The 20,503-nt window shown below is 38.8% G+C and overlaps 1 protein-coding gene across 4 annotated transcripts in view; it reads left to right on the top strand.

Moving 5' to 3' along the window:
- Window positions 1–20,503, top strand: part of MACC1 (MET transcriptional regulator MACC1) — a 38,545-nt gene that overhangs the window by 7,680 nt on the left and 10,362 nt on the right. Inside the window, exons 1-5 of one of the 4 annotated variants that reach the window (XM_068935053.1) lie at window positions 2,309–2,378; window positions 3,046–3,120; window positions 11,945–12,059; window positions 14,316–16,351; window positions 18,802–18,990. In XM_068935053.1, coding sequence (XP_068791154.1) covers window positions 12,029–12,059; window positions 14,316–16,351; window positions 18,802–18,990 — 2,256 coding nt within the window. In that variant the 5' untranslated portion in view covers window positions 2,309–2,378; window positions 3,046–3,120; window positions 11,945–12,028. Of the gene's footprint in view, window positions 1–2,308; window positions 2,379–3,045; window positions 3,121–8,490; window positions 8,603–11,944; window positions 12,060–14,315; window positions 16,352–18,801; window positions 18,991–20,503 lie in introns of those variants that run through there. The other 3 variants (XM_068935052.1, XM_068935050.1, XM_068935051.1) reach the window with 3 other exon arrangements.

Below are 20,503 nucleotides of genomic sequence, written 5' to 3'. Positions count from 1 at the left end.
TCCTTCTTCCTTCCAGCTAAGGGAGAAAACTTTGAAGCAAAATAACCTACCATCTCACATCAAGGGGTTTGTGTTTGTCTGAATGAATTTATAAAATTGGTATGACACTTGTATATTTTAAGTAAGGAGCCTCTGAATGTGATGGCAAAGATATTTGTAAAATGTTAGGAGGGAGCTGCCTGATCTAAACAGTCTTTCAATTGTGCTGTTTATGTTGTGTGTGTTGGTCTCTATAGAAAGCCAATAAAATACTAAATTTGGCTACAACCCAATAGAATTTCACCTATATGATTCCGCAGTATTTCACATAAAGCAACACACATTTTAAATGCATATTATTTGTAGAGGTAAGAGCTTGTTAAAGGTGCAAAACACCAAACTTCTTGCTAAGGAGGTGGTATGGGAAGGGAAATACTTTGATTATCAAAGGCAATGACCTTTTGGTAAGGCTGTGAATGCTTCTTCCCCTCCAAATTTCAGTACAAATGGCTCAAGGACAGTAAACTTATGAAAAGGAAACTTAAAGGTGGATGGTGAGTGGGTGGTGTGTGTGTTTTTTGTTTGTTTGTAAGAGGTGGCATTTGAAAGATGTTGCTATATAGGCTTAATTCACTGTTCTAACACATGGCAAGTGCCTTCAGGTTCCTAACTAAGAAAGCCAAAATACTAACAAGTTATTGTAAACATGATCCGGATTTCAGTATATTTCACTTGTAACTTTGTACCTGGTTTATTTCTTTCTGAAGCAAACCTTACCCTGCTATTACGTATCAGACCATGTAGTTCTTAAGGTGAGACTAAGAGACAGTCACCAGCTAGAGAACTCTAGAGGAAGCTAGAGGCAAAGACTTCAAAAGAAATGGCCTATGCTGGGACTTAAATGGACTTTGTATCCTGAGCTGGTTAATGGTGTTGGAGATGGTTGTCTGTTCCAATCTGCTATAGGCAATGTGTAGTACACCACTGATGATTTCTTCCATCAGGCAGATTAGGTCTCCTACTCCAAGAGCAGCTGCCAGAAAAACTTCATAACTCTAGGCAATATATGGAAATTTTTTTTTTTGATGTAATAGCCTTGAAATTAATGGTTTTGGATGAAACTTAAATATCTCAGTCATACCAAATCAATATTCTGTAACTTTAGTTTGGTAACAGTAGGCTGACAATATTCTATACAGCTCTTTCACTTCATGTGCCAGGTGATTATTCTGTTCTGGTGAATGGGGCATCATATGGATGCAAACATGGTTTAGCATGGTAAGTGATGCATAGGGTTTTTGTGCAGGAAACCAGTGAGGCCCAAGAACTAGAGCCTTTTTCTAAGACTTAACAGTATAAAACACTGAGCTCCCTCAATTTTTATATTAAATTGGAAGGCGAGCGTGCTCAGTGTCTAGGCACTGAACATCATAAAGAATGGTGCAAAACGAAAGACTGGCACCTAGCTTTTTGGCTAGACCCTGCAGGGAATGCTCTCTCAGCGAAAATGATTTTACTGTGTGTTAATCTCTTGAAGGAGTGTAGGACTGACTGGATTTTTTTTTTTTTTAAGTTTGCTTGTTTTCTTTTTTTAGGGTGGGGGGAGCTGGAGTTAACATATTCAAAAGCTGCCATTAGATTTAAGACTTACTGATCTGCAGCCCTCCCTTTCTGTTAGAAAGGCAGTAACTTTAGCTGTGAAGAAAATAGAGAAGTTTACTGAAGCAGAATAAACGAAATAGAAAACTGGATACACATTTTGAATTGACAGTGTAATCCACAACATTCTGGATCTGTTCCCTAAGGATTTCCTATGGGGTTTATCCAAGATACTTTGTTTGGAAATCTGATAAATTTGGTGTTAGTCCAATTTTCTGAGCAATTCATAACTGCATCACCCTACCTGTTATTTTTTTTAGCAGTCTCAGTCAAAGTTGTATGGGGTAGATTAAAACTTTTCCTCTGCTAAACTCCCTTTTTGGGAGGGGAGGTGTATAAAAAAGATGAATTTTTCCAGCCTGGATGTTAAATCAGATAGGGGGAAGGTCCTTTCTGCATGTCAATCAAGAACAAAGTGTATCCCTCATTCTATCACTTCAGCCCCCTCGCTTGGGTGTATACATCTCTCACAGTGATCCCCTCACTTAGTTTCTGTCCTGTGCTAGTTCCCTCCACATCTCTAACACTCAATTTTGTAGCCAGTGTACCTGTGTGGGGCTACTGAGGGAAAGCGGTAGAAAAGGAAGTAAATAAGAAAGAAGGAAGCAATAGCTTTGTCATCTTTCGCTTCTCACTGCTGCCAAATCTACTTTTATTTCTTCTTTGCAGTTAATGCTTTCTTCATGGCAGGTTGCATGGCAAGATGTTATAGAACTGAGTGGTGGAGACTCCTTGAACGGGTAGGCATCCTTGTATAACAGTGCTTGCTCATGCCACTCCTATGCAATAGTAGCTCTGTCAGCAGCATCGTTGAGTGTTGCTCTCAGAAGTCAGCGATAGCTTAGCAGGAAGAGCTGGAACCAGTGGGAGCATGGAGGCAGCAGGTCAGTAGCAGCCAGAGGGGTAGGGCTGTTGAAAAGAGAAGGCTGGAGCTGTGCTGGTGGTTTTGGGGTGAACGGAGACAATAGGGCATTAAAATCAGGAGTATAAGAATGCCTCGGCTAAAATGGGAGACTTCTCTGATTTATCTTATGAGCAGTTCACTGCAAAGTTTAGCAGGTTAGATAGCTGGGCTATTGAGAGCTTCAGGAATGGTTTCTGCCTCCTTGCCCTACAGGAAAGTGAGGAAAAGGGAGTGCACGTGCTTACTGTGCTTTCAGTAAGTAATACGGTAGTATTACTACTTTATTCTAATTATAGCATTAGAATATGTTTCCCAGCCAGGGAAACCATGTTAGCTTTCCACGGAGGTATTGCATCCAGGCTAATAGTGTGGATCGCTAGGAAGGATTGCTATTGGGAAGATGTTTGGACACTGAGGTGCTATGGCGAGACTGGAGGATAGGAGAACTGAAACAACAATCCCACATCGTACTTGCTCTCAATTCTTTTTTTCTCTTTTTTAAGAATGGCTTGGTCACTAAAAATGGACAAGATGGAACATGTTATTCTGCTTATCCTACCAAACGCTAAGGAACAAAGGTAAAGATTGCCTTTTCTCAACATGCAAGGGTAGACAGTTCAATCAACGAACCAAGATAACAAAAAGATTTAAGAAATAAGGCACATAAGGACTTGAAATTTTTGGGGAACTAGTTGCCTCAACTTTTCTTGAACTCATGAGTTCCCTTAGAGGAACAGCTACATAGATAATGAGGGCTAGAGACTTTTTTAAAGGGATAGAATAAATCCTATTTTATGTCATAAAGCTACTAGTGTTATTAGAGGCAGCTCTGTGTTTTCATATGTAGGACTCACTTTCTTCTCTGAAATATGTAGTTTGCTGTGATCAGAGATGGATTATTAAATGGGATCTGACAATTGTCTTATGAACTCATCCTTGTTGTGAGATAATTATCATTCTATATTTGATCTGGCAGGCATTACTACAGTGGAAATATGATATTTGTTAGCAGTGCTATTGGTAAGTAGTAGTTGAGTGGAATTCAGAGATTCACACATCCTTCATCAGCAGAGAAACTGCCCATTTAAACATGAATTCCACTTGATAGAAATAAGAGGCTTTTTGCTTGTCAAGAACGTGTATAATTGCTATATAAAGGGAGAGTATGCAATATGAGAGGTGTTGGGTTTGGCTTTTGGACAACAAAATATATTTTTCAGAATTTCCCTCCCTTTTCCCTTCAAAATTAGTTTCAGCAGACAATGTCAAAAAATAACTTAAAATATTAGCTGGTGTAGGTTAATGGACAGCTCATCCTGTTATTCAGAATATTTGTGTCTGCATTGCTAATGAGATGACATCTCATTGTCAGAAGAGTTGAACCAAACTTTCGGGACTCTAAGCACAACAAGCCACATACAACATGAGGGCTTTCCGTGCAGTAGCTTGGGAAGTATAACTCTGATTAAGACTCCCATTTTGATATTCTCTTCAGTATGTTTGTTTCTAAAGCCTCAAGGACTATTAAACAAGCTTTTCAGTCAAAACAGATCAATACATGAAAAATAAGTATCATTCTTTCCTTGAAAACATTATCATAATCTATCAAACATACTATTTGTGCTGTAACCTATCCACTGTGCTTGCTGTGTGGTCAGTCAAGTGGAGCAAAACATAATATGTGGATGCACTGAAGAATGATTACACTTAGGGCTATTAACTCTCTAAACTAACCACAAGTGATGATGAGAGGAGTCCTTGAGCCAAAAGGTCTACTTCTTTCTACTATATTTAATGAAGCATTTTCCCGACATGGGTGGCTGCCAGTATGTTTCTCCAGAGAGATGGAACAGGTGACTGACTTGAGGCATGTACCCCCATTCTCCCCCACCCCTAAATTCATGCCCCAGTTAATTCCTTCTTGGCTTATCTATACATTTTTAGAAGTTTGTTTAACAAGTCTTAAACACTGTGAAACAAACTCCACATATTTATTGCTGCTCTAACTTGGTTTTTCAAAAGCTAATCACCAAACCAAAGTGGCTCTATGTAAAGAGGTTCACCTGATAGTCTATCCTTTCTGATGTGTTTTTCCTTTCTGCTGGAGCAGAAGCCACTCAGGCCTACGTTAAGAGTCCTGTTCTAGTCTCCTCTCACTGAAAAAACAGCCCACTGCCATACCATCTAAATCTTTCCCGGCACTCGCTTCGAAGTCCTGAAACCAGAACACCAGAGGAGTAAAGTCACTTTGCACATGCCAAAGTATCAGGCTGGATTTACTTCAAGGTTCACATTGCATGGTTGGTTTGCCCATACATCTTTGATCTACAACTGTCCAAAATAGAGAAGCCCTGTCCAAAATAGAGAGGCCCTATCCAGACAGATAGGGCAGGCAATTCAGTTTCATGATAGAAAGTTCAAGATTAGGCCCTGACACAGTGTTGGGCACAGCTCTTTGTTATATAATTGCCATTATCTTAGACTAGGAAAGAACATAACATCTTTGCAAAATATCAAGCTGATACAGATGCCTATAATTCAAGTAACATTAACATTTATGCTTTTAATATTAAAATCTTAAGAGGTGAGAGTGAGCAAAACAATCGCCTTTCTCTGCAGGTGAGTTTCATGTTGCATTCTGCTTTGCCCTAATACCACGAGGAGAGCATAACTCTTGCAGAATTTTTCTTATTGCATCACTGGGCCAACTGGGATGTTTTAATGTTGTAAGTCAAGAGGATTTTTTTCACTTGTCTATGCTCAGCAGTTAAATGAAAAAGTAACTACTTTTATGAAACATGTAACTCAGTGAAGAGTAAGAATGTCAGCTCCTCGTGAAGAACCAGTTCACTACTTGGCCCAGGTTTGTGACTATTCAGGAACTGTCATCCTTTACTTTCTATCTGTGTGGCTAGCAGACAGATACTATTCTCCGTACATAACTGTAGGAGATGTTAGAGTAAGATGCTGCCAAAACCCTATCTTTGGGACAAAGGAAGCTTCTTTTATTTTATTTATTTATTTTTGTCCTGCCTCTTATGACTCTGAGACCAGTAAAAGCTTTTGTTGCTAGAAAATAAATTTTCCTTTATTTTTCTTGAAGTCAGCGATGAGACTGCCTTTGCTTTGCAGTACTGCGTTACTGTGACACTGAAACACCTGCAACTCCTAGATATGGAAACTTTTTTTTATTTTAAATGAGACTGCTAGATAAAAAAAACATTCCTTAAACTGAGTGCTTTTAATATCAGTTTTGAGGGGGTAATTCTGGGATCAGAGTCAGTAGGAATCTATAGTATTTTCCTCACTGAGAAGGAGCCAAAAGCTTTCATAAGATCTCCAAAAGTGAAGAAACTGCATTCCAAAGTATGCATATTTATATACAAACAAGTGAAAGTACCATTGTATTTTTTACAATGGTACTTTTAAGTGTTTTTGTGTTTTAAAGGCTTTGTAGAGGTGGTCAGCAAATGAGATTGTAGAAGAATTAAATTAAGGGATAAACTTGCAAAGCTGGTTGCTTGGCCTAGCAAAAAGAATAAATATTACACATTAATAACAAATGAATTAAAGGGGCTAAATTTGTGTTACTATCATCTTTACTTTTCATTTCCAGTTCTTTAGTTACATTACTATGTAACTGTTTAAAAGACAATGTATTCCATTCTCTAACATCAAAGAGAAACCATGGAGTGTTTCAGAGTTGTAGATGAAACCTGAAAGATAACATCAAAACTTAATTAAACCTTCTTGAGGCTTCTGCACAGCAATATTCCCAAATGTAAAGTTTATAAATAAATGAAAATAAATGCTCTAACCCTCATGCTTATAAAAGTAATTTTAGAAGTGTAGACCCACACAATGAAGGGAAGGATACTTGCTTTGCAGAGGGAGTGTCTATGATCTAGTCATTTTGCTTACACAGGATTTCCCGAACTGACTGCAAAGCAGCCAGTTTGGGAACTTCTGGGTACTGCAAAGCTAAGTGGAGGCTACAAAACACACCTGTGAAGTTGTGGAAATCTACTGAGATGATGGCCCACTTCCAGTTCCTTTTTTGCTGTGCTGAGACTGCTAGCTGTAACCTTTGAAGCTAGCTCAAATTAGGTATTACGAGCAGCAGTTACATCAGCTACAAGCAGCAGGGTAGGCAAGTTCAGTTTGCAGAAAGCGTAAAACCCTAAGTTTCTGGAAGAAGCATGAATGGCTCTGATTCTCACTGGCTATTAAATTTTCAGAACTTTGAAAAAGTGGGTATCATCAACTATTTAACAATTGGATAAATCAGTAGAAATATCCATTTGAGGTGCTTTGCTGTCCTTACGGGTAAAGTGATATGTAACATGGTCACATGTAAAGCACTGAAGTTGCTGCTAAGTGTTGGTAAGTTAGACAACGCATCTCTTGTTCGCATCTCTTGTTCGCATCTCTCCAGCTCGAACATTAAAAGCCATTTCTGTCTCAGTTCAAAGCAGCAACTTCAATTGCTTAACTGCCTTACATACACCATGAGAATAAATCCAAGACTTTATTATGCCAGCTTAAAGTTTTCTCTGCTATCACATACTACCACTTGCTACAGTATGAGAGTTCAGCCCTGTAACCACAGGCTGGTAAACTCATGTCCAATCACCTGTACCCAAATTCCAATCTAGATTCTGTGTAAAGTTGTTCCAAGCAACAAGTGCCATGGGACTGTTAAAATGAGACATTACTGTAACTAGTGTTTAGTTAGGAGCGTATTCATTTGCTGAAAACAGTGTTTTTGATTGACTGATGTGTAGTGCATTCTAAAAATTATCTCTTCTTTGTACTGCTTTCTCTTTATTCCCCCCCCCCGCCCTACAGAGGTATTTAATAGAATTTAAACCCCTCAGTATACTCAGTACACGGTCACGCCAAGAACACTGTATTTAATATAGATAGACAGATCTTCATGCTCTTGTGCTGCTGCTCCCTGCTGATATTTTCAGAAGTAATGGGGAATTTATGAACTTTAACCAAAACTGTATAACTAGCAAGTTATGTTTCCCTGCCACAGCTATAAGTGAGCTTGAGGGCCTAAGTTCATTTCCATCATCTGCTTGTGTTGCGTGTCCTGTCTCTGTAAATATCTAAGTTTCATTCTCTGGATACAAAGGGTGGGAATTGTTGTGAATAATGCAACGTGATCTGTGTATGGTTAAAGCCGAATGAAAGGCAAATGCTAATGTCTTGTTTTGGGATGCTGATACCTCAAAGCCACAAAGGAATGTGTTCCCTCTCATTTTTGAGGGCAGAGGCAGTGAGGAAGTATTTGCTTTGGGGCTTTTTTTTTCCTTGCCACTATTTTAAGCACTGCAGGACATGTTTTCTTTGGTAGAGACTCTGGAAAAAAAAAGTGCACTTCAATTTTTAAAAGGACTGGATGAGACTTCTAGAGACATCACATGCAGGAAAACTGCTATTTGCAACAAGACTGTCTCCTGAGTTTTCTGAAACTTTGAACTTTCTACCTGAGATGTTCCCCTGACGCTTTTCCTGAGATCTTCCCTGAGATGCTTTCTTTTTTTTTTTTTTCCCCTCCTTCTCCCCACTCTGAGCAAACACTGTTGCAACATGCCTGCCAGAAGATTTGAGTCCTGATTTTTTTCCATCTCTTATGGGTCCAACAATGCACTCCAAGCTTTAACAGCAGATAGCACCTAGCAAAATATCTTTTGCCCTCATACAGGAAAAATGCCACATCTCTCCACAGTTACTCAGATTCTCTCACTGATCACCCGATGTCACATCTCTTTCCAACCTCTTCATGCAATTCCCTGGTCAGTTCTCACTGCGAGCAGACATACTATCAGTCAAGTTGTTCTTTGCACCATTAAGCATTTGTCAGTTTACATCTTATTCAGCAGCTGCAGCAAGTGAAAAGCTTAGCTCCTGTTTTCTCCTATGCGTGACTTCCTCTTTTTGAAGCAAGAGGGTTTCATACCTTTCCCTTTGCTCCTGATCAATATGGCTTTATACACCGTACGCATTCATCTCTCCTGTGTTGTGAACGATCATACTTCCAGATTTGTCCAGGCAAGTCCCTACTTAATAAGATTATCCTGTCTTGGCATCCTGTCTTGGCTGGGATGCTGTTTAATTGCAGCTTTTCCCCTCAGGAAATGGGGAGCGTTAGGTTTTCTTAGTTTCCCAGTCTTGTACAAAGGCACTGGGGACCTGCATGTTCCCAGCACCAAGGCTGGAGAACAGGAGAGAGGGAGGGGACCCGGCTCCTGTGTCAGATCATTCAGCCTCCTTCAGGAGACGCATTGCTTGGCGCATGATGGCATGGATGCAGCTCGTCCCTAGCATTTCCCACCCCTTGTCGTTCTGACCAAATGCAGCCATCTTCTGTGCAGGAATGTTTATATCTCTCCCTTTTTGCCTCCTCTTCCTGGCTGGCCTGTAGACATGCTTGAATTGCTGGGGCTCTCTCAACATGCTCTCATATTGAGGAATGCTCTCTTGAGAGAGAGAGAGAGAGATGCCTTATTTTTAAAAGTGTTCTTCCTTCTCACTACCCGCCTTCTCTGTCTTGGTGCCAGACTAGCGGTGAAGGTTTTAAGGAGCTCCCAAAGGGAATATTTAGGAAATGGCTTATTCAATTTGTAGAGATTCTTAGCATTTATAAAACTCCTGTATGCAATGTTGTTGCCATGTCTCTATCAATATACTCCCGCTGTGTACAGAGACTTTCTTCTTCCTCTGTCTCTCTCTCCCTTCCCATCTGGTTTCCTATTTTAGCTCGCATGCATCTGCTTGTGCTCTTGGCCTGTTTTCTCCGCTTCACCTATTGCCTCTAACTTCATATACCAATTGAAATACTTGTGCTTTGGTTTTATTTTTGGTCTTTTTTCACATATAAAAGAACCATTCATAGATTAATATACCAATCGATCAATAAATCATCAGTCAGGCATCAGTGTTGGCAAAGAATGTGCTAATGTTTTTAAACGGTGGACTTGCCTGGTCCAAGTGAGAATCCTACACAGATTGTTTGCATGCTTATTGGGAGTGAGACTATGAATAATCTTATATCAGTTAAAGCATCCACAATGCCTGGAACAGAAGCCTGAGCTAAGAATTTTGCATGTTTATATGATGCAATCTCTTTTAGCAACATTTTGAGACGCAGCAACAAAGCAACAATTAATTATTTGAAAATAATACAAACACATTATCAAAGATATTGTGTTCTATTATTAGAAAGAAGTGTAATACTTTTATATGGGTGTGGAATGCCAAATCTTGAAATTACAGCTTTGTGATTAAAGAAGCTTTTTACATTCCGATTTGGTTCTGATGAGGCATTAATAACAGAACCCAAGAACTGTTGGAAGCTAACTTTCACTGCTATCTGAGATCAGGACTTCTAAAACCATAATCTGAGATTTCTGGTAGAAGTGCTTCTTAGATAAAGAAGACATTAAAATCATGTTGGAGTGCAAGTGGAGGAAGAATAAAAAAACACACAGTGTGAGAATAATGATAATTATGTGACTTGCATGTATTTTGCCACCCATAGCTGAAATAAATGCTTTCCAGTTTTGAGAATTGTGGACTTTAGTGTCAAAATCTCTTATTCGTAGCCCTGAGAGATGGTCCCAAAGTCTAGATGTGTTTTTTAATGGAGCTCAAATCAGTTTAGTGTCTTTTCTTTTAGTGTCTTTCCTTTTCCTATAATAACGTATATAAATGCAGACAGCCTACATGGCTATCTTTAGATGATACTTCAAAATACAAACAAAAACCCTCTATCTAGATGACAGTCTCAGAAATAAGTCCAAACACAAGATGAATAGATCTTAACTCCAGCACACATTTGAGACAAAAATTTAGTTTTTATTTCACTTAGATAAGGATTACTTCCACTGAAGTCAAAGATACTATACTTGTTGATGAAAACATCCATTGTTCGTAAACTGTCATGCTCTGAATACTTCTAGTAGTTTTTAATTTCAGCTGTGACAGACGAACCTGAAAGTCCTTGCTGCACTGACAGCAGAGGTGCCGGGGTAATTGTCAGGCCTAGTGTCAGTCCTGCTTCCCTGCCTGTGTACCCTTCCATTCCGGGGTGGGGGGAGGAATCTATACATTAAGCCATTGCATTGTGTGCAATGGAAAATTCAGCTCCTGGTTGCTCATTCAGTAATGCTTTGACATAAGGTGTGCTTTGCTTTTTTCCGTAACTCACCTATTAGTATTGTAACTGAAAAGTCCTTTTCCTTATAGATACAGCAAAACCAGGCTCAATTCATTTTTTTATTTTAATCATAATGAAGAGATCTGCTTAGGTTGCAATTGCTGCTGCAGAAATGGCAGCCAGCAATACATCATCTGTTAATATATCTATTTCTTGCCCCTCATCGTTTACACCCCCACTACACACAGGACCATTCAGAGGATTTAGGGAGAGTTAGTAAATGATCGCTCGGTTTATAGCACAGATTTAATAAGCTCTTCTGTACAGAAGAGTCTAGAAGATTGTACTTGCTCCAGTACAATCTGGAGCTGGGACACAGTAACTGTGGCACCTCAGACACCCAATGCTCCTTCCAAGTTGCGTGGACCTTCAACTCCTTTTCCTAGGCAGCTCAAAGCAGCAGTAGGAAGGGGAACCCTGAGGCTCTTGCTTTGCCATTGCAATCTGTTTGCTCCTGGCTCTGTTTCTCTCAACCGCAGCACCTGGTTTACAGTCCTTGTGCAGCCCAGTCCCTGTGCAGACTGCGTCAAAGAATGAAGTGATTTTATTGTAGCTGGAATAAGGAAGCAGAGAGACCCAAATGTTCTCTCCTGTGCTGTTGCTGTGTTATCACGGGTCCCATAGCAGGGTAATCTTTAGTTATGCTTGTAAGGACCAACAGGAAAATCTGGCCTGATGTTCACTCGGGGAAGAGCAAATGAAGAATAATATAGCAGAAGGGGTTAAAAATATTTTATTTTCAGCTGGCAGAGGAAGGAACAGATTTAGATCTTCCTCTTTAATGTTTCTAGTCAACCTTAGGTTTTTAAATAAACATTCTAGTTCCTGTTTTGAGCTGTGTTTTCATTCAAGATATTCTGAATGGAAGTTTAGATTGTACCATTGTCTCAGTTCCAGCTGCAAGATGCTTAACTGTGACTGACTTGACTTCACTGGGATACAGTATTTTATTGAGGCTGTAGCATCTGTTGTTTTTACTGCAAACTAGGTAGTAAGATTCACTATGGGCTATGATGCTCCTGGGTAGATTCCATAAATTTACTCATAAACCACAACTTCACTCTTAAGGTTTTTTCATTTGTGTCACATCACAGAAACAAAGCTTGATTATTCGTCAAGTTCCCCTTTTTCAAACTGCATGCTTACTAATATACTGTACCTTAACTGTTTCCTAGGAGGAAAATATTTCCAATAGCGGAATAGCTTCCCTACATGCAGGAGAGATTCCACGGAGCAGATCAGAAGGGACTTTGATTGATATGGATGACCAAACACCTTCATCCAGCTACAGTATGCCTGTTCTACTATTTTATTTACTCAGGGTTTCCACTTAAAATCTGCACTTATGGAGAACTCTCAGTAGCATCAAGAGCTACAGCTATTCTGTACACCGCTGCACATCAGTTCTTCTGTATTGCTTGTGTTTTGCGTTGTTCACTGGGAACATCTATGATGTCCCCAATGTTGTAGTGCAAGGGGGCTGTCACAAGGTCACCTAAGAGTAGCTTGTCAGCATAAAGGAACTCCCTTGTCCCCTGACAGAGCAAATATGGGCCAGGGATACAGAGGAAAAGTTGTAACCATTAACCTTACATGAAAGAAATGCTACTTAGGGTACATTTATAGGGGTTCAGGGAGGAGGGAAGAAGTTCTTAACTAAAATCAAAATTATATTAACTTCATTGCTATTTTAACCCCCAAATTAAGAAAACATTCCTCTTCACAAGGCAGGCATTCTCTTAGCTTTTGCACGGTAGCAGATGTGAGTAACGATGGGCCTGGCACTTGCTGTGCAAGTTGGGCAGTGGCAATTATTTCTTTACTAACGTACTACAACCCACTCTCACTTGTGTGATGGAAGCTGGCGTGAGAAAAAGTCTAGTCTAATGACTTGGGCTCTGCAGAGTTTTTCCTTCAGATTTTTTTCCCGAAGAAATATGCCTTTCACAAAAATAGTCTAACACTTCTTTGGGATTAATTTATTTTTAATAAATAAAAATGATTCTCCTTTTCCACTGGGAAATTGTATCAGCAGCACAGTGTAGAGAAGGCTTTTTGGCCTGCAGGCAGAAACTATAGCCCTTTTCAGTTGGAGCTAGAGCAACCCAGCCCTGTCTGCCAGGCATCTGGCCAAGTCCAGCTGCCAGAAAGGCAGAGGGCTGGGTGCCCGGGCTCTGTTCCTCTCTGGCAGCTGACCTGGAAGGTTCTTGTCAAGACAACTCCAGAGCCTTCCAGGTGGGCAGCTGGGAAGCTGATAAATTCCACTGAGGTTCTTCCAAATTGGAATTTTTCTGGAACTGTGGTAAAACTTCACCGTTTTGGCTCTCGGTCACAATTCGTGACAAATTGGAAATTGAAAAAAGTACAAAATGGCTTCAATTTTTTTGGCTGAATCACAGTCATTCTTGTGACTGAGCAATAATTAGTAAACTTGGAGATGGAAGTTACTATAGGAAGGATAACAATGCAAATAGAGGTACACTGAAAAAACAGAAATGCTGAATTTCCCCTCTAAAATTAAAATCCTTTACTAGAATGTACAAAGAAGGGATGGTATAAACCTCTGTATGTATAAAAATAACATAAAACTGAAGTGATAGAAATCCTTAAGATAAAATGTTGCAGACATGCTGTTCAATGCAGAAATTGAGTCTTAAAAACAGCCTCTAAACTAAGATTTGCAAACAGTTATTAATATCAAATATGAATGAAGCTTTCCAGAGGCCATCTGGTACTCACAGCAAATGGGCATTATTGTTAATAGTCAGTACTTTGATTAGAAAGCATAGTTAAATTTCACTTATGCACTCCTATTCATCTATTAAAAAGAAGTCTCAGGAAAACCAGAAGACTCGAGAACATTTCTTTCTGAATTTCAAACAGTACAGGAATTCATAAGCTATACCAATCAAACTTTTAAACCGAAAATTGGTATAACAAAATCCACTCACGTTGAGATAAATTGTAAGAGTGCTATCATCAATTAAATGCATGTGCACTAGCATGAAAAGGAAGCCTGAAAAATACATTTACCTGTACTGGCTACACTGTCTGCAGTGTTGGAAAAACTAAACATGAGTTGTTTAATCTTTTCACAGATGTAGTCACAAATCAAAAATATCTGCAGTCTTTCCTAAGAGATCATAGATTACTGTAATGTAAGGATTTAAACCTTATGGGACTTTGGCATACTCAAAGCCCATTAATAGTTGTAGGAGTTAATAATCATTGGCACCATGCAAAAAATGTTTTATATTTTTCAGAAATAATTTGTTAAAGCTCTTTAACATAAATTCTTAAAAGCTACTTAGAAGTGAATATTGATACTCTTTGAAAACTTGAAGTAGATGTTTGTAAACATGTTCCTTAATGACTTGAGCTATGTGCATTTTAGTAGGTTAAATTTAGTTACTGGTTGTTCAGTTTGTTAACAGACTTCCAACTGGAAGTGAATGGAATGGAATGTCTCATTGTCCTCAGCTTGGAAAAAAAAAAAAAAAAAAACCTTGTGCTTTAGGAAATACTTTTGTTTTCTCTTTTAAACAGATGACAATGAAAGTAAATTGGATTTGAATATTGACTGTTCTCATGTATTCGAACATGTCCATGCTGTTTCCAAGACTAACCCTTTCTGGAACAAACTGTCAGCATCCAATCCTTTCATACGTGACATAGCTGCTTCAAATAGAAATGAAAATAATAAATACCTTTCTGTCTTAAAAGAAAAACCCTATGTATTCTCCAGAGTTTCTAGCAACAGGGACTCTTTGGCTTCCTCAGGTGATGAGCTAGATATTGATTGTCTTCTGAGAAAAACTTCAGCAAGAAGATCTGGACGATCCAAGAGTGTCTCTGACTTCCTGGATATTATTGATAACCAAAGACTTAGTCCTCGCAAGACAGCACCTCAGACTGTAGCTTCAGATACAGCATGCCTCCAAAATGATCGTGAAGCCTACAAGGTGGCTTGGTTGAGTCACCGACAACTGACCCGGTCTTGTCTAGATTTAGAAGCAATAAGTCATAGCCCTGGCTGGGCACAAACGCAAGCCACTGATATGCATATAGTTTGTAAACTGAATCATGAAGGGGGATCAGTACAGCTTCCTGACTCTGATATCAATGTTCACATCCCTATGGGCCATGTATTACCTGGAGAATTTCAGGAAGTTGGCCTCAAGGCTATTCTTAACCCTCCATTATCACTTAACAATGAACTGTCTAGCACTGTAAGTCCTCTAATAGAACTTACATTAAGCAATCTCAGCACGAGGGAAGCCATTTTCCTAGAAGTGAAAGTTGCAGCTAAATTGAAGAACGATCCTGTCAGCCAAGTTATGACTGATATTGTGTGCTTTTACAGCCTTACTAAAGAAGGGCCTTTTAAGAAGTTACAGAACTGCTACTTTTATCAAGATACCATACAAGTGAAGCTAATAGACCTGAGTCACGTGATGTATACGGTGGTTGCAGTAGAAGCGAATAAAATTCAACCTCCAGTCACTACTGTCTGGGACTATGTTCATAAAACTGTCTCAGTAGGAATTTATGGTCCCAAATATATTCACCCATCTTTCACAGCAGTTTTTGCAGTCTTTGGTCATAACTACATTCCAAGACAGCTTACAATTTATGATATTAAAAAGGGAGGTAGAAGTATGCCTCCTGTTGTGTTTCAGCTGTGGGGAAAGCACACATTTCTGCTTGAAAAGCCACAAGATCTAAACATTTCTTTGATATCCTGCAGTCCAGTTTTTGAAGTGAAGATGGAAAATGAAGGCAAAAGCATTAAAGAGGAAGAACTGAAAACTGGTGAAATGGTACACCAGCAATTCCTGTTTTCCATGCTAGGGCCTGGGGAGATGCATTTCTTTGTTTTCCTTGCTCAGATTAAAGTCTTAAAAAGTAGCCAAGTGATGCAGTTCTGTGTTACGACTCCTGATCCAGCTCCAAAACTAACTGGAATTGTCAGTAGGCCAAAGCGCTTACAAAAACGCAAAGAAATCAAGTCTGCACCTCTGCTATTAATACCAACAGTTAAATATCCAAAATTTCAAGATAAAAGCTTAAATATTAACACCTATGGAGTGGCTTTGAAAACCGTATTACGTCAAAGTAAGATTGACTATTTGCTAGAATATTTTAAAGGTGACACAATAGCACTTCTTGGTGAAGATAAAGTAAAAGCCATTGGACAGACTAAAATAAAAGAATGGTACGTAGGAGTTCTCAGAAGAAAGATTGGTCTTGTACACTGCAAAAACGTAAAAGTGATTTCTAAAGAACAAGCTATGGATACTGCTGATAGTGAGCTACCAACCAGGAATCTTGTTGAACAAATTGCACTGCCATTTAAAAATCTGACTTACATCTACTCAGTGGTCTTATCTACAGTATCTGAGAGTGTTTATGACTGGAGAGCTTTGGCTGAAGTGCTAGGATATTCACATATGTCATGGGACGACTTTAATGAGGCATATGTTGATAAGGAATCAGAAAGAGTTGCACATGTTGTGAAGAGGCTGAAGGAAGACTGTCACGCTAACAAAAAGAAAAGACTATTTCTTTATGAGCTCGTTGTTGTAAGTACTGCACAAACTAACTTGGTTATTGGGAATGCATTGCCAGGAATCTTAAACTACTCAGGAGTAATGTCTGAGCAACAAAATATGGTCCTTTGTCTTTGTAAGAATGTTTACAAATGTGAATGTATTACTAGAAGTTGTAGGCATGTATAGATGAAAACTACAGCCAGACTCCCTTTGAAAAAATAACTCTGATCGTTTCATTCTAAGCAGCGTTCTTAAAAATTCCAGGAACCTTGCTCATTTAGTAGGTAGTTTGAGTTTTTATATGCAGACCTGTACGTGTGTATGTATATATGCATATACATACATAAATATATATAAATATATATAGAGAGAGTCATGATTGAAACAGTTGGAAAGATCTTGGCAAGTATGGCTTCCCTGAGCAATTCACAATCCAAATTTACCTAGTTAGTAACCTCATAGTGTGGAGCTCCATTATTTGACTATCTTCTCTACCATAAATTGTCTATCTAAGATTGCTTTCTGTATCTAAAGGAAGGAAAACTTGAGCTGTTTGAAGACAGCGTTTTCTATTCATATGTGATAACTTCAGAGTCAATGTCATTGCCACTGAAAGAAGATACTGCAAGTGTTTTGATACAGATTTTCAGGGGGCTGATTTGGAAGCCACTGAACAGCTTCTATATGACTCAATACTGTGATATGGGAATCAAAAAGTGTGTTTATTCTAAATGCTGCCAGGTGATAGATTGCATCATTAACCATTTCATAATATTCTTCTACAAATTTACACATCTATGTGCAAATTAATTTGCAATTTAGGATTTTTCAATGCTGCCCTTGGCTCTGAATGAAAAGTATATTAGCCTATTTAGAGAGAGATGAACAGTGCATGTATTATGAAAATGTTTGTTTGAAAAATTCCCATTGTAGCCTTTTATTTTTAAAGCCTTTTGGCTCCCCTTGCGTTGCAGGCATTAGTAGGGTTTACTTCTCGTAAGCAGTCCATGTTCTTCGAAGTGCTGGTAACAATTTTAGCAAAAGGAGCTCAGAAAAATTTGGCAGCAGTGGCCACTTAAAAAGTTATTAAGAAATGCATTAAACTGAGTGAAATAAAACTGAGCAAGAATGAAGTAGAATGAAGAAACTGAAGACAGTTTGGTCTGTCATTGTGTCTCTGTACAAAAATTGGTGGAAAAAAAGGAAGGGGAGGGGAAATTAAAGCTTTTAATTCAATACAATGTTATGAAGAGTTCATTACAGAACAGGCAAAAGGTGGGGCATAATTGGACTAACAAGATGGCCCGTTTTTAAGATGTTTATAATTTTAGGCAATGAAATGCAAATATAGGGCTCTGTTTTTGTAAAGCTAAACTTAAAGCTACATTTCATCCATGTCACTTGTGGATGGAATTTACTGATTTTTTTTTTCTTTTTTATTTGCTATTTCTATGTTCTTGATTCTCAGAGCAAAAGCAAACTGAACAATTTCTTCCTCTCTGCTTTGCCAAAACTATGGAGATTTGGTATTGTAGGCTATATTCTGTTTCTCAAGAGTGACTTCTTAAGTATTGTATTCTAGACAGGCACTAATGGTTTGGAACCTATGTTGAGTGTATTCTGGTTAGTTACATGAGACAAACATCTTGCCTACTAACAGTTCTACTGTATGTCATGAGGATTTTTATGAAAAAATGGTTTTCAGTTAAATCACACGTCTGATTTCTGCAGAAATATTTGATGTTAAAAATCAGTTTCTGAAAAACAAGGAAATTGTCTGCTTTTGGCTCTTGATCTTTCACTGAAAAGTCAATATTTTTGATGGAATTTTTTTCTGTTAATTGGAGAAAAAATCCCTATTTTCTCATTAGCTGTAGTCCAAACAAATAAGAAAGGAAAATGCAACTTATCTGCACTTCACTCCTGGAAACGACTTTACTCCTGGAACTACTTTAATATGCTTGTTCCTAAAAGCTCATGTGGCATGGGGGTTTTATGCTTGCATTTCTGCATAATGGTAAACATATTATCAGGTTTGCAAAACTGTTAGTAATCAAAAGGTGCTAGCCAATGTAATTAATTTTCTGGAAAAGAAGTAGACTAAAGACCACACCTTAGTATAATTGTGCTGTAATTTCATTTTTAAGAAGCTAAAGTTTATGTCCCAAATATTTTTGTTGGAGAAGAGTATTTTTCCTTCAGGATCCTTAACTTTGGCAGGATCCATGTGACACTGGAATGCTGAAGCCGCTGAACACCAGCTTAATTTTTTCTAAAGCTTGTGGGCATTTTTCCTATGAAATTACTGGCAGCACCCTTCTGAGGAAAAAAAAATGTATAAACAGAGTTGCATAGTTTCAAGAACACAAAACAGACACTTCCTGTCCCATTAGAAATGGAGAATAGTGCTATGAAAACAAATTATACTGATCTAATTGTAATTACTGGTGAAGGAACCCTAATGAATATGGTTGTTGTAGGCACTTCTGAAGATAGATTGCCAGGGATTAGTGGCACGTCTTACCCAGGACACTGTCATTTTGACTTCAGCTGTGAAACTTGGTAAATACTGGCGGGAACTTGCAGAGAAACTAGCCAGACTCACAAAGCAGCAAATTGAGGCTTATGAAGTACCTCATCAAGGGAAAAATGGAGAGGTAGCTCTGGAGGTAAGTCTCTGCTGTAACGGCATGCACACGCTTACTCCTCTGTATGAATGCAGCCAGGATTTTTCTTCTTCCTTGTTGTGTGCCCTTCTTTCCTTTTGTAGTTACTGCCTCCTTATGTAATTTGTCAGGTCTTCAATGCAAGGATTTCTCATCATGTTTTGTTTGCAGCTGTCTAAGATGTTTCTTTTAGACCAGTTGTTCAGTGTTATAATACCAAAATAATTTACTGTGGAGTTCTAGTTCTGTCCATCCTGAGCTTCAGCTCTTTAATCTTATTCAAGAGCAATTTTCAATCCTTTTTATTATCCTGTCCCTCCTTAATGTTAATCTTACCTGCTCCATTCTTGGTAGGTGTTTTGTCTATTTAAATTAACCCTTACTCCCTTTGTCACCATCTTTTCCCTACCTGGTATCATTTCAAGGACGACGAGTAAGATCGCTTAGTCTGTGAGTGAGCCACTTCAAATCACCCTTAGTACAGCTCTTGCTATCTCCACTGAAAGAAAGTTCAGCTCCACCATTAACACTTTTCTGTTCTGTGTTTGTGTCAGATTTGTTGCTGTTTAGCTGACGAGAATTAAGAGTTTGGAAGCCTGAACACCATTTCCACCTCTGTCCTATGAAGATGTGGCCGTGAGCATGGCCAAATACTTGTTTAAATTTCATTTTTTGCCATGTAGTTAATGCTATTTACTGTCTATTGTGAAGCGCTTTGGTTATACAGAAGTATAATTTCTAAAGGAAAGCTAAACAGTTGTCTTCTCAGACATGTTTTAGTGCACACACATGTAAGGGGCAATTTAGGTTCCTAAATCTCTAGTGCTATTTTAGATGTCTAGGGGAATCCCTGGCGTCCGTGCAATGTAGTGTATTTGACACAAGCCTTAGAGTGGGCCCCTTGCCTCAGAGCTGAAGGCCAGGCCTTCCTCTCGGTACACCTCTGTCCAGACAGCTGAGTTGCTTCCTGAGTTTCTCCACTCTTAATTTGTTAACACCAAAGCATGTGGTAGATCCGCTATCTCCTGCAAGAAGTCCTGTGCCAAGGACTGCTCATATTCTAGTCTCAGACTGGGTTTTCCCTGAGCATCCTCTTTTATCAGCGTTGCTGAACACTCAAGCTGACCTTTCTGCCAAAAGGCTCTTGCCTTCAGGCTAGACTCTCCCTCTGCCTGCAGTATGTTCTCTGATTATTACAGATAATGCACATGATCCAACCTGAATTCCATCTTTCTCATAACTCATTACCAAAGGAATCACTTAAATTTCCCATTCATACCTTCACAACAACTCAAGACAATTTCTTATTCCTTTTCTCCTTGTGGCTGTCCCATTAGAAATGGAGAATAGTGCCAGACATATCCTGCTTTCCAGCATCCCTACCCACTCAGGCTTTCACCTCAGTTTTATTCCCTTTATGATGGCTATCAAGAATTTCCTATTCTGATTGTGAACTACCACTTCCTATTCACTTTGGATAGCTCTCCCTTTCTAGACTAATATTTGAGTAAAACTC

The sequence above is a fragment of the Struthio camelus genome, chromosome 2, assembly GCF_040807025.1.
Source record: "Struthio camelus isolate bStrCam1 chromosome 2, bStrCam1.hap1, whole genome shotgun sequence".
In the NCBI taxonomy this organism is placed as follows: Eukaryota; Metazoa; Chordata; class Aves; order Struthioniformes; family Struthionidae; genus Struthio; species Struthio camelus.
The sequence above is the reverse complement of the archived record's forward strand: the minus strand, read 5'-3'. Positions and strand labels throughout refer to the sequence as shown.